The sequence below is a fragment of the Cryptosporidium andersoni genome, assembly GCF_001865355.1.
Source record: "Cryptosporidium andersoni isolate 30847 chromosome Unknown contig_9, whole genome shotgun sequence".
NCBI classification, from domain to species: Eukaryota; Apicomplexa; class Conoidasida; order Eucoccidiorida; family Cryptosporidiidae; genus Cryptosporidium; species Cryptosporidium andersoni.
In genome coordinates, this window is record NW_027122820.1 from 129832 (window position 1) to 144912 (window position 15081).

Here is a 15081-nt window from a genome sequence, read left to right on the forward strand (position 1 = left end):
TATCTTCTTGCAGATTCCAATATATCTTGTATTATACTTAATTATATTTCTATAACTCTTAATTAATAGAATAAATATTATACTATAAAATAATTAAGGAATTATCCTGTAGTAATAACTCTGAATCTCAATATATATCTACTTAATTCTTAGTCCTTTTAATATAATACTATAGGAGTTTCACACTCCATTTACATGTAATATGTATAACTTCTAATCAATATTTCTGAGTTTTGTTATATATTCTATATAACTTTTTAATTTAAAAGTATACACACATAAATTAAGAATTTAATAAAAAAAAAAAATAGGATATTAGAGAAAATTATACAGAGTTGAATGTTTTAGTGAAATACTTAATCTAGACAATAAATTAATTTAATTTAGTTTAATGTATAAAGATTTGGAGATCTTATATTACTAATATATTAAGATTTTATGCTGATTTTAAGAAATATATAATATTAATATCAATATAATTACATTAACTAAAGTTATTTAACAGTGAAAAGTTGATATTTACAACATAAAAAAATTCCAATATAGTTATATTGAATAAATTCCATAAGTTCTTAGTACATAATTTTAATTATAAGTAGATAAGTTAATATTAGAAAATATTCAAAAATGACATGTGGGCGCCAAAAAAACAAACCGCTTATTAAATGTTTTCATTGTAGTCTAGTGATAATTCCTATGAAATTTGCAATAACTATTGATATATTTATAGGATGGATGATTCGACTTTGTTGAATAATAATGTATCTAACAGATATGATCAAACATCTGAGAAGTTTACAGATAATCTTGGAACAGTTAGTAGTTTGGCTTCTCCAGAAATAGATGAATCACTAGAATTTCAACCTCTTAAAGTTAGTTTATATGAACTAATATTACGTCAATTAGTAGATGATGGATTAGTAGAAGTGGCACATATGTTACATACTAGAACAAAACTTCCAGTACCAAGTAATATGCCTAAGGACAGTTTATACAATTTTTACAAGACCCTAACTTTTTTACCAATGGATCTTAGAAATACTGATAAGAAACTTGAAACAAAGAAGGAATTGAATGAAATTAGAAGTAGTAGTGATATACATAGAGTTGAGAGTATTTTACCAAATTTGGAAAATATATCAAGACAATGGATACCATTAAATCTTAAGTCAAGAATACAATCCCAAAGAAGAGATGATGGAAATGAGAATAATAATGGGAGTACTAAAAAGATAGGATCAGGAATGTTTTCATGTGTAACAGATATAGGTGAAGTTTATTATTTAAGAAATATAACAAAACTAACGGATTCTGATAATTGGCAACATCCTCCAATGTTGTCTGCAATATTAAGAGCAAATACAATAATATCTAATCATAGACCATATTGTAGAGCTTTATGTGTAGGTCCTAATGGAATGTTTATAGCAACTGGAGGAGCAGATGGAATGGTAAGAGTAGTTCCACCTCCATCTCAAATTCCTGGAAGTAATTCAAGTTCAAGCTTATCATCACATCAAAAGATTTTCACAGAAAGTAGAGGTATTATTACAGCACTGTCATGTCGCCCAAAGAAAGATATACTAATATCTGGTGATACAGATAGTACATTAATTATATATGATATTAAAGGAAGTATTAATAGTAATACAAATAGCAGTGGAGCTAGCATAGGAACATTAGGCCCAAGTGGACCAATAGGAACAACTAATACAGGATATTTTGTACCAAGAATATCTCGAAAATCAGTTCATTTTATTAGAGAGATATCTCCAATTACCTGTATAGATGTACATCCTTGTGATGATTATTTCCTTGTAGGGACTCAACATCCTATTTTACGTTTATATGATGTAAATAGTTGTGAGAGTTACACTTCCTCAAATCCATCTCATCAACATAATTCTGGGTTAACTTGTATAAAAGTTAGTAATGATGGTTCTATAACACTTACAAGTAGTGATGATGGATCAATAAAGTTGTGGGATTCTGTAAATCTTCACTGTGTAAATACAATTTACAATGCTCATTGTGGATATCCTGTACATTCTTTATGCTTATCTTTATCTCAAAGATATTTGTTATCATGTGGAGGTGATGGTATGGGTCGTTTATGGGATTTAAGGATGGGAAAAGAGATGATGAGGTATTCAACAGGATTAAGGAATACATGCCACTCAAAAGGAATATTTTTAGTAGATGAACGTTATATTGCAATAACTGCTATTGATGCTACGATTTGTACTACTAGTGCAGTTAATCCTGCTATACATTCAAATCATTTTAATTCTAATAATGTATCAGATGTTAATAAATTAATGAATAATAGGATGTCAAATAGTTTTTTAGATAATACAAACTTAAAAACTGTAAAGACAGCCACTGTTCTAGATCATATAACAAAACCTAATCCACTAGGGGATATTGTTATTTTTAATTCTATAAATGGTAACATTGTAGGGACTATTGAAGGAATTCATGATGCCCCTGTAATGGATTTTGAACTTATTATTAATCCACAGAGAATTTCTGGTATCTCTTGTACAAATAAAACTAGTGTCCCTTCTCATTTAACTGATTGTGCTATTGTCACAGTTTGTGATGATGGTAAATGTCGTTTATTGGATCTTAACTATGCTTTTATTCCAGATGAATAAATTATTATATTAATAATTAATTTGTAGTAATAAATTATCCAATACTTGTTCTTGATATAGTACCTCTTCTTTTACCAGAGTAAGCTTCTCTGAGTTGTCGATCTACTAATTCATTTGCCCTTACAGCTTTTTGCAAAACATTCTTAACTAAAGGTGAGTTTCTTAACAAATATTTTGAAGATTTTGCAGTACTTTGTGAATAAGATGATGTATTTGATCCAATATTAAACTTTGTTTTAGATTTTGTTTGATAAGTCAATGCCTTCTTTTTATTTGATGATGAAATAAGTTGTCTAGTTATCTTTTCATTCATTGGGATATCTGGAATTTCAAAAGTTATATTGTCCGTATGTTGACTCATTTGTAACTGATCTTGACTATATACAATATCATTAAAAGTCATTAACTCACTCATACTTTTTTGTTTTATTTTTTCATTACTCTGAATAGCAAGTCTATTATCTAAAGCAAAATTACTTAAGTAATGATATCTAGTATTCGATATATTTATATCCCCTTGAGATTTCAATTGATTATTATTTAAGCTAACCTCTGTATGTGGAGTAAACATTAGAGCATTTCTAGGTTCACTTCTTGTTGATAATATGCAATCTTCAAGTTCATTTGATTCCATTTTAATTATTCTTAATTCTCTGTTAATATTATAATTTCTACTGGATTCTTCAACCCAACTCTCACTAGCTGTTAGATTAGCTTTATCATTTGCAATTATAGTTTTAAAAGATGTATTATCTTGGCTAGTAAAGCGAGAATGAAAGTCATCTAAGGACATATTTGAATTAACTCTTATGTATTTATTATTATTTTTAATAACAAAGTTATGATTCTGAAATTTCGTAAGATTACCATCAGATATCTTGTACAAAGGATCGTTGATAGCTAAAGTTCCTGGAGCACTATCGATTACATTATAAACTCCACTTGAAGCTGATCTCATATATGTTAGATCAGGATAAAAGTCTCTACGTATAATATGATCTAATGTTGATATATAAGAATCTTCATCTAAGATAGTTTTCCGACTGGATAAGGAAATTGGATGAGGATCTGGGAGGATAGAAGCTTTATATAATCTTTGCTTTAGACCAGAAGGTACATTTCCTACTAAGACGATAGAATCCCCTTTTTGTTTAGATATCTGTACATCTTTAGTACTCATAACATGATTACTACGAATATCTATGATATTTTGACTTCTAAGTAATGTCACAAAAAATAAAAGACATAGCTTTACTCCCGGGAAAAACCAGTGTGCAATAAGAGAGGTGGGTAAAAAGTTAATAGTAATGGTGCAGATCTTAAGAAAAGTACTTAGTACCATAATACTAAAGCAGCTAAAAAGAATAATTCATAGTCTATTCATTACCCTATTATAAATATCTTAAATATCACATTAAGATTATTCAAGGTCTACTTATGCTTTCTCTGTTGTCTAGCTTTAGCTTCTGATAATGCAGCCTTTTGAGCTGATCCTGAAATTTGTTGGTATTGAGCTCTCTTCTTTCTTATATCATCTAGTGATAAGCCCTCAATTGCTTTCTGTAGTCTAACAGTTCTCCTATTTCTCTTCTTTGCACTAAACTCCTGAGATGTTAACTTCTTATTCATTCTTCTCCATCCAACAGTCCATGTCAGTTTCACTGGCTTAATCCTCTGCTGAAATAATGAATTACACTTCTGGTTTAAAAAAGTGGAAACCCTGCCATCACGAGCAACAAATTTTCTTCCACGTCCTGGATATATACGATGTTCACTAAATGAGCATATATCTGTCTTTATAGTTGTTTTTACTGTAGACATTGTAGAATCTTCGTATTATATATTAACTGAGTCCTCTTATGTAATTCTATCAGATATCTAGTACTTGCCTTGAAAGCAACAACCTATTGCAAACGCGTCAGCCTTTAACCAGGACTCTATTTTTAAGCTGAAAGAAAACCGGTATTATTTACACTTGCCCAATATTTATTAGGTACCAAATAATATATATGATGTATTATGGACTACAAAGTTATTATAGTAAGCATTATAATATAGAAGTTAATAGTAGTTTATATTCAACCCGCTGTCTTGAGACACCAACACGGCACTACCACTCTGTTCGTCTCGGGGTATATTAAAGATGTACGGACAGATACAATCTTTTGTAAAATAAATTAATATCTTCTATACTATATATATATAAATTTATTTCGAGGAATTATTTAGGATTTTCAATATAGACTTCAAGATATAAAGTACTAATTCGCACTGTGGTGTGAATTATTTGTCATTGATTATTTAATATGAAGTTTTTTAGCTTATAGATTTATATACAAAATATACTACTGTAGCTACTTGATTTTGTGCATTTATAATGTTTATATTTTATAATTCAGACTAGCTCAATTGATACTCCTTGTGGTGGTATATTATTTTGAATAAATTCACTCTCTTCTGGAGAGAGTTCACTTTCACTCAAGATTCCACCTGATCTTCCTAACTTCTCATTGACTATAACCTGATGTAGTGGTTTTTTTTGTTCTTTGACATAAATATTCCTACCAGCCTTATAAGTGGCTTTTGGTCTATCCCTTGCAATTTGATACGATCTTTTGTTGCCTGAGTAATGCATATTTGCTGCACCCATACAATGCCCTCTGATAAGCGCTACCTTTTCAATCATATTACCCTTAACTTGTATTTTATACTGTTCTCTATAAACTTCACTTGTTAAAAATTGAATACACCTCTGCATCATTGCCTCTTTTGTAAATACATACTTACCAATATATTCACTTGGTCTTCCTGAAGGAAGTCCCTTAATTAGTGAATTTCGATAAGATATTATAGATATCCATTCTTTATCTAAATTTCGCAGTACTTTAGCTATTTTCTGTTGATTCCCGTCAGATTTTGAGTCTCTATCTTTTGAAGTATGTGTACTTTTATCTTTTTTACTATTATTCCATCTAGTATCAATTTCAGCAATGAGTTTAGTGGGTTGCTTTTTGGTTTCAAACTGCCGGGATACTAATGGTAGATAAACTTTTCCTCCAGCTAATCTTGTTCTATCATCCTTAGAAATAGGTATATAAGCTCCAAAATCTTCAAATGTAAGTTTTTTACCATTAAAGAATTCATCTTTTTGGTCCAATTCTTTTTGAATTTCTTCCAAAGCATCTTGAGTCAATCTAGATTTTGCCCCTACTTTGACTTGCTCTGACAAAATAGGAAGCACTTCTTTAACTATACCATTTACTAGAGCATCAATACGCATATTTTTTTTGTGATTTAAGAGTGCCTTTTCATTATCTGTTAGTGGTCTAAATGTTTTAGGAATACCTTTTCCCAATATACCTTCTTTTCCAAAATTCTCATCTTCATCTTCCTTTGAGTATGGATCTCCAAATACATTATCTCCAGCAAGTTCTGTGAATTCTGCATCAGTTCTTTCATCTGCAAGATATCTTACTATATATTCCTTAATCCATTGTATTACTTTATCCTCGTTATCATAATACAAATTAGAAATTTGTTTAAGTTTTCGAATTGCATTTAGAAAACTTCGAATAATATGATTTGGAGTATCAATTGGGCTGCAAACATCTAAAATTTCCTTTAAAGCAGGAAATTTAATAGCTGTTTGATATAGGATAGTTGAACTACTGTTGAACATAGAAGCAGATCCAGATTTTATGATTTGTTTCTTCTTAGCTTCTGGAATTGAACTTTTTAATAGTGTCCATATTCTCATACACCTAGTTCTAGGATTAGCATGAAGAGGATTTCCAATTGGACTGTCCATATAAAATTCAAGAATAATTTCTTCTAATTTTTTTCGTTCTAATGTACAGGTACTTTTGCCATCTTGGTTCTCTTTACAAATTCTTTTAACAGCATCATGACAAAATGTAGAAGCATCTCTAGTTAGAACCTTTATTTTTCTTAGTTTATCAAGCTCTTCAAGTGCACTCCCACATTTATCTTCAATTTCATCCGGAGTTGTTCCTCCAGTAAAATATAAATGTGAAATTGTAGGTTCTAAACCAGTAATTCTAGGAAAACCAAGCTTTTTCTCATCAATATCAATTTGTTGGAATATATGATGCCATTGCCATTGTCTAGTAGCTTCATTTATACATTTCTCATATGAGAAATCTAAGGAAAGAATTTTTTGAGGTTCCCGTTGAATATCCATAAGAGTATCTAAAGCATCTTCACAGAAAATTTGTAGAATTCCTCTTTCACTACGTTCACCAGATTTAATAGTAATATAGGGAGGATTTATTTTTTGTTTTTGAAGAGATTCTACACATCTAAGAACAAAATCTCGTTCACCGGAGGCTCCTGGCCAAATTGATTCTGGTGGAGTACTTCCAACAAGTCCTATAATTCTATTTTCTCCTTTCTCATAATCCCTTAGTGATTGTAAATAAATAGCTCCCCAAGTAGTTTGTATACTAGATATTTTTTCTTTGTCAAATAAACCCACTGACATAATTTTTCCAAAAGGAGAGATTGCCTGAATGTGTTTTTGTATATTTACAAATTGTTCTTTATCTAAATTTCGAATAAGCAAATCTAGAAAATGCCAATTATTATATTTTTCTCCCCACTTTACAGCTCTTGTTAAAGTATGTCTATCTTCTTGACTTTCAAAGTTAAGATAGTGATCCAACCACTGTAATATAGGAAAACCTTCAGCAGAAAGTTCCTGTAAAATATCCATGAGGAACGAATGGGCTCTAGAATCTACTTTATCATTCATCTTATTTGAATTTATTTCTGAATTAAATTTATCTTGTTCCTTCATATTTGAAAATACATAAAAATAACTTTCTTTGCAAAACGATTCAACAACATAGTTTCTATCACCTAGAACATAACTTGATAATAAAGCTAGTTTCCTATCTATTAGTTCATTGAGTACGTATACGCAATGCCTAAAAAAATTTTCTTCACTTACATTCAAAGGCCAAAGTTCTTGTAGAGTTTGATCATAAGGTGGTAATTTAAGAAATCTAACATAATTCATATTTAAATCTTTTGAAAGTTGTTCTTTAAGAGCCTCCCATTGTTTTTTAGCAGCCTTAGTTCTTAAGCTTGTCTTTTCGGAATATTCAAAGTTTTCCAGTTTTTCTAATTGAGATTTTTCAGCTTCATCATAGTTATTAGTATTTTTTAAAGTTTGCATAATATCAATATCTATATTTTCCCTAGCTTTAAGATGAAACTCACTAATTTTATATAGGGACCTAGCTGAAGAAGTACAAAAGTCCTCTAATATATTTTTAGCTATATCAATATTGGGGGTTTCTCTATAAGTCGTCCCTTCTATTAGGAAATCTTTAAATTTACCACTAATCCAATAAATGAAAAGAACTGAAAAACACATATCCCTAAACAATTCAGGTTGACCTTGGCCTACATATGCTAAAGGTTTACTTGGAGGAGGCCAAGGAATATCTTTGAGAGTCCCTCTACTTGCATAGATCGCATATTTTGAGTTAGAAAACCATTCTTGTGATTCTTTCCATAAGTGTGCATATTCTATAGCTGTAAAATATATACTACTTGCATTAAAGCAAAATTTTTGGACAACTTCCTCAGTACTTACACTGAAATCTTGTTCTATGATAATTGTAGAGGGTGTAGCACCTATGCCAAGCATAACAGTATTAAAGCATTGTTGAATAAATTCTTCAGGACTTGAAACTTCTACAAACTCGATTGGTTCAGATGGCAGTATTTCATTTATCCTATTAGGTTGGTCTCTAATAAAATCTAGAATAACTTGTTCTTGCATAGAAGCCCACTGAGAAGAAGTAGATGGAGAAACCATTGGACTTAATAATTCATAATTAATCTTACTTAAAGGTGCATGAGTAACAGCTCTACTAATTCCAAATAGCTGCTCATAATTCTCAAAATAGTGATTTACAGCATCTCTACAAAATTCTATGATAGCCATTTGTACTTTTGTTTGAGTATTACCTCCACTTCCATGAGGAAATATTATAGAAATTTTTTTGTGAATTAGCATAGAATTTAAAATTTCTACGCATACAAAAAAAAATTTCTCACTGTTATATTGTGGTGTATTCCATTCTGATGGAGGATTTGAAGGTAAATCATGCAAAGTAAAACCATGTCCTTTTTTATTACTTTCTTGTACCTGACTCCTTAAAGCATTCCACTGTTGAATAGCCACTATTGATGGCTTAGAATCTTGATATAAAGATAAATAAGTTTGAGTTTCGGAGTCTATTTCTCCAACAGTGAGTCCAACAGGTACACCATTTTTTAGTATATCATCTAAATTCCTAGTACTACCAAATAAGGCTCTTGGGCTTCTTCCATCCAAAAAAAATCTTTTATTCAAAGTCTTGTTACTCTCAAATTTATTGTATCCAGTAGGAGATGCTTTAGATGATATTACATGCACATTTTCGTCATTTGGTTTAGCTAAAAACTGATATCTTGGTGGTTTAATAGTATCAGATTTAAAGTTCCAAATGTCATTATACTTATCAGTACTATCTTTATTTTGGTGTTTCAATCTTAATTCTGGAATTGCTTCCTGTTCTTCTAACGTAGGTTCTCCCTGGAAATATGCTATAGAAGTAAAGTGACAGAAACTCTCAATAGTATTTCTTACTAATTTCAAATCATATTTTCCAGATTTTCTAAATCCCTCTATATGTAAATCTTTAGTTATTCCACTTGAAAATAAATCCCAAATCACACTAGCACAATTTTCCCTCATTTCATATATGGTTTTCCCAAATGTGAATTTAAAGGGTCTGTAAGGACGTCCAGAAGGTAGACCATATATCTGAGAATTCTGTCTCTCCACTATTTTTGACCACTGTCTATTACCTACAAAATGATCTATAGAATCTTCACAATATTGAAAAATAACTTTTTTTACTGCAGTATTTTTTTCATCATCTATTTCTGGGTTAGGGTATTGAGCACTCATTTCTTCAGATTTACTATTATCAATATCTAAAAATATATCCTTAACACTATTTATAGCTGAATTTAAGATATTTACTAATCCATCCTTCCATTCAGAAAATAATACCTTTTGACATATCTCGTACATATTTTTTATAGTATTTGGTGAATTATTGAGGTTATGTGGAAAACTGTGGCTCTTAAGTAGTAATCTTATGTTATTTTCCTTTGTATCTCTTTCTTCCTGTGTTACTATAGATCTCCAAAAATTCCAAGACATTTTAGATACTAAATTATCATCTATAGGAAGATTATATAGTGATGCCTTGCCAGTTAATTGATATTCCAGCTTTTCAGTTGCTTTTTGTTTTGCAGCAGCTTTTCTAAGTGGGACATCTTCTAGTGTTGTTGGAAAAAATTCCTGTTCTAAATCTGAGCTCATAGGGGGTATAATCGATTTTTTTCTTAAAATTTGTAATTTTTTCAATTTCTCCTCTATAGCTACTTTATATTTTGGTTTTTCATATAAATCTTCCTCCTTGTCTTCTTCCTGTTCAATTATATTCACTTTTTTTATCCTATATTCATGGACTGTATTAGTTATATCTTTCATAATTTTATTGAAATATTCCTCTACTATTTCCAGTTGTGATTTTTCAGGATAACAATATACTGCTGAAGATATACAATATGATTTTTGTGCATACTCCTTTTCACTAATCGTTTCAGGTCCTAATAGAGCTATATTCTTCTTCTCAAGTTCAGTCATAATCTTTAAACAGTTTAAATAGAACTTTCTAGGATCACTTAAATCTTCATTAGTAAATTTAGTTTTCAAGGTTGAGGGAAATGTTGTTGGCATACTTATATAACGAGGTATTCTATGTATCCTATTCCAACCAAATTTATCTCGAATATATTGGGTTATAATACATCCTAGAGCGTCTTCTATAGTTGTTACATCTTCCTTTTTGGTTTCCATAGCATATCTAATCTCTTCCCTATTATCTGTTGTAATAGCCTTGACTATTTGTAGATTAGTATCATAAAGCAAAAGTAGAGTAATTACCCAAAAAAAAAATCTATTAAAGCAAGATTCCATTAGAATATATATAAATATCTCTTTGAATTTTAAGTTTCATTATAAAGCTCTTGATTTCTCTTTTTAAACCATAAAAAAAAAAAAAAAAACTAAGAACTATTTAAAATAATTGGCGCCACACTATGTATTTTTAGATCTGCTTCAAATAGACTAAAGTTTTCATGGTGGTAAGAAGATAAAAATGAACTATAATTAACCTAAAACCTCAAGTAAATTATTAGGATTGAAAATATTTACACTCAAATTATTATTTAGTATTAAGTAGGATAGGTAATTGAGTAGATCTAGAAGTTATGCATATAAAAACGTGAATAATTAGATTAGTAAATAGTCATTAAGATGAATTATAGGCATAAAAATAAAATCTAGTTACTAATCAAAATAACTTTTCAAATATATACGTGTATATATATAGGGTTTTACACACCTATGATAATTACAAATGATGGGTTTCATCACTTTTTTAGTTAAATCACACCTTAAATACGGTGCAAATTCTCCGTTTAAAATTAATAAGATAGGTATTATATCCTAGATCTCAAGTAGAAAATGATTTATTAAATTTAAATTTTGAATTGAATAATATAAATATCAGAGTACTGAAAAATAAATGTCTATGACTTCGGTGTACTTAGTCTACTAAATGAATTGGAAATAGTATCAAGAAGTAAATTAGCCAATATAGGAGAAATAAGGATACTTAAATTTGAATTTTTAATATTATTTCTGCATTCCTTTATATTATTAGCGAAATCTCGAGAAATCTGTTCAAAATTAGTAGAAATATCACTATTACCCATTAATAAATCAACTTTAACATTTATTTCATGAAAATTACGATTCTGCAATATAAAGTAATCTTGTATATTTCCTTCAATACAACGCAAAGATAAATAAAGAGTAATTTCTATATACTCTATAGAATCTCCAACATATTTGTCAAACCATTCAATAAATTCATTCATCCACTCCCTAACTAAGTTGTTTAGCCCAGAAATAAAATTTTCATGATATGGTTCAAATATAGAAATGTCACTTTCTGGTAAATTATTATTATGTAAATTATTTTTTTGATTTGTTGGGATTTCCTCGTCACTTATAATAGATAAAGAATTTGAATATAACATATTTTTTTTTGAAAGTAGAGTAGAACCAATATTTGTATTATCTAAATTCAGATCAAGAACCAAATCTATATTTCGTATACTTGGAAATGTACAAGGGAGATACCTACATGACAAAATCATTGCATCTATCCTTATTTTAGTATTAATATTTATAAATAAATCCGAATTATCCTCTGAAAGTGGTTTATTATCTCCAATTACGATATTTTGTAAACATTGAGAATGAATTATTAGAAGTGGAATAAGTAAATTTAATGTTAAAATTACAAAATCATATTCTTTAAATTCATTATTTTTAGTTGATCTATGATTGCAGTAAACATTTGAAGGAATAATCATAATATTGCAATTATCTAATACACATTTCACTACAATTGGAGTCCTTAAAATAAATTCATCAATAATATTTGAAATAGCTAGCCATGGGCAAACTTTTAGAGAATTACTTCTATGAAAATCTAAATGAATATGGCTACAACTTGAATCATTTAGATTCCCAATTTTATCTTTATGCCAGGGATTTATTAAATACTTAGAATTCATACAAGTCCTTTTTTGTAATTGAAAACTCAGAATCTGTATAGTTTGCATCCCAGAATGTGGATATGAATCATCATTACATATAAAAGAAAATAAGAATGTATTGGCTGCTGGTACTGGGAATCTAGTCAATAATAATGAAAATATAGATATTGGTATGACTGATTGGGATATTTCAAACTGATCTAGTATAGTTGGAGTTACATTTTTAAGTTCCTTGTAACAAAAATCTGAAATTTTAGAATATTCGCCTATAGAAGGTTTCAAAAATTTTATTTCAAGATTTTTAAGACCCATAAGAACTGAACAAGGTTCATTTGTTTCATTTTTTATTTGACTTAAATTACTTGGAGTATCCATATAACCTTTAAGTAAAGGATGTAAAAGAGGTAATAGCTCTATAGGAGCCTGAAAAGGTAAAGAATATCCAATGTCACAATCTAATTGAACAAATAGAGACTTTATACTATGGTTAGACCACCAAATAATCTCATAAGGAACTCCATTAGAAGGATTTATATTTCTTAAATCTATAACCCTACTTAAATTAGGATCTGTAGTTCCCAAATTGTTTGAAGGAGAAAAAGAGTGACAACTTTCATTAAATATATTAGGTTGGATTGAACCAAGATATTTTGATATTGACTTTTTCTTGTTAAGTTCATAATCCATAGATAACAAATCTTCATCCATATATGATATATGAGATAATGGAAAATTTAAAGATAGACCAGATGAAAAATCATTATCTGATGTAGGATGATCATATAAATCATTGTATTGATTAATTCCCTCAACATTTGAATATTGATCACCATTATATTCAGAAAAATCTGAATCTTTATTCATTTCTGATAATTTAGGAGAAAATAAATCTTCTATGTTAGTAATATCTAAACCTGGTATTGATTTATCTTCATTAGAAAATTGAACCTCAGGATTGTCACATTCTTCCTTTATAGAATACATATCAGTCTCATTTGGAAGAGATATGACATCTCCCAAATTCATAAATTTATCACAGCTCTCTTTAACAATTGGAGAAAGCTTGTTAAATCTAACTAATTTCTTATCATTTGTAGAGCAAGATTTCGTTAAAAATGATTTTGAACTAACAATACCAACAGTTCTCCTATATTTATATGGTTGAAAAGAGTTTAGTATCTCAAAGTTCTCTGGTTTGTTATCCACCTCTAAATTACCACCTAAAAGTGATTTTGAATAATCTAATTTTGATTTGGAAATCTGAGTATTAGAAAATAGTTTTGGTGGAGATATATATTTTAACTTAGAGTAATCTTCTGTTTTATCTGGTGATTGTATTGATGGACTAGGAGATAAATTTACTGAACTAAATAGAGCTTTAGTGAAATCATTTGATATAGGAGAAAGATTCATTAAAGGAGAAATTCTGACTGGGCTTCTATTTGTAGTGACATCCTGTCCATTCAAAGGTACTACAGATGAATATTTAGAAGGAAATATAGAATTACAAGGTGATTGAATTGATAAGTTCTGTTTATGTTTTGGAGTACATGGAATATAATTGTTTTTAGTTGTATAAGAACATATAGGTTTACCAAATAATTGATTATTTGTATTTGTAGGAGTAACAATTGTAGATCCTGTATTGGGTGAATTACAAGGGGTTAATATCAAAGGAGTAGGGGTATTTGTTCTATTTGGAGAATTTATAGAAACTGTATCTTTATATTTTATAGGAATTTGGTAATTAGATATACCAGTTAATGAATTAGCACTTAAACAAACATTCCCACTACCATCATATTCAGTACTATTAGTAGAATCTTCATCTTCTATACAGCAATCACTTTCTGAATCTGTTGAATTCCCAAAATTTATAGATTTCATAATATTATTTAAAAAGTCAAAAGTACCATTAGCAATACTTGAAAATATGGGTTCAACTAATAAAGAACTAAAAGAATCTTCGTTATTTAGTGTATTAGTTAAATAACCAACTTTAGTGTTGCTATTCAACTGATATATTCTTGTTTTTATCTCATCAAAATCCTCTTTACCTTTTATTGTGCAAATATTCTTTGGTTTTATTCCATCACGAATAATAGATCTCACTTTTCCAGTATTCATATTTACTTGTATAAATCTTAAAAAGTCTATTCTATATGGATATAATTCAATAGAGGGGCTTCCATCTTGATAGCTTTTTTCTATCTCCAAATTATCAATGGTAGGATAAAATCTCCAACCTTTATTACATTGGTACATCCAATTTCCAGTAGAAGAAGAATAGGATTTTGTAGGTGATATGCAAACTGGGGATTGAGGTGATGAATTTACTATACAAGGAGAATCTGACAATGGAAGATAAGTACTAGAAGAATTATTCAATACTGAATTTGAGTTTACTTCTTTATTAGGGTTATCAGCTTCAGAATCATTCGAGTAATCCAGATAAGGATATTTAGTTATAAATTCACTCTGTAAAACTGATGTGCTCATTATTCAAAAAGGTTCTGTATCCTCTTGATAGCCTCGATTAAATCCCAGGTTATTATATAGCATTAAATATCCCAAATTTCAAAAATATTAGTAAAAATTCAAAGTGATACTTCTCAATTTCAAAAATCCCGTAAATTTTATAAGATTACAAAGTATAAAAATCTTATAATAGCTATCTTATATATAATTTTTTTCAAAATCTTACAAG

The 15081-nt window shown here is 29.1% G+C and overlaps 5 protein-coding genes across 5 annotated transcripts; 1 reads left to right on the forward strand and 4 right to left on the reverse strand.

Annotated features, from left to right (window-relative positions):
- Positions 1-731: 731 nt before the first annotated feature.
- On the forward strand, positions 732-2657 carry cand_016630 (uncharacterized protein; the record flags this gene model as incomplete). The annotated part of the gene is made up of 1 exon (XM_067211897.1): positions 732-2657. The coding sequence occupies one exon, from the start codon at positions 732-734 to the stop codon at positions 2655-2657; it is 1926 nt and encodes a 641-aa protein (XP_067069349.1).
- Positions 2658-2691: 34 nt separating this feature from the next.
- On the reverse strand, positions 2692-3999 carry cand_016640 (uncharacterized protein; the record flags this gene model as incomplete). Its single annotated transcript, XM_067211898.1, has 1 exon — positions 2692-3999. One exon carries the CDS (start codon positions 3997-3999, stop codon positions 2692-2694), a length of 1308 nt encoding a protein of 435 aa, XP_067069350.1.
- An 89-nt stretch (positions 4000-4088) lies between these two features.
- On the reverse strand, positions 4089-4478 carry cand_016650 (60s ribosomal protein L24; the record flags this gene model as incomplete). Its single annotated transcript, XM_067211899.1, has 1 exon — positions 4089-4478. The coding sequence occupies one exon, from the start codon at positions 4476-4478 to the stop codon at positions 4089-4091; it is 390 nt and encodes a 129-aa protein (XP_067069351.1).
- Positions 4479-5052: 574 nt separating this feature from the next.
- On the reverse strand, positions 5053-10722 carry cand_016660 (uncharacterized protein; the record flags this gene model as incomplete). Its single annotated transcript, XM_067211900.1, has 1 exon — positions 5053-10722. The coding sequence occupies one exon, from the start codon at positions 10720-10722 to the stop codon at positions 5053-5055; it is 5670 nt and encodes a 1889-aa protein (XP_067069352.1).
- A 614-nt stretch (positions 10723-11336) lies between these two features.
- cand_016670 (WWE domain-containing protein) lies at positions 11337-14873 on the reverse strand (the record flags this gene model as incomplete). The annotated part of the gene is made up of 1 exon (XM_067211901.1): positions 11337-14873. The coding sequence occupies one exon, from the start codon at positions 14871-14873 to the stop codon at positions 11337-11339; it is 3537 nt and encodes a 1178-aa protein (XP_067069353.1).
- Between the last annotated feature and the right edge of the window lie 208 nt (positions 14874-15081).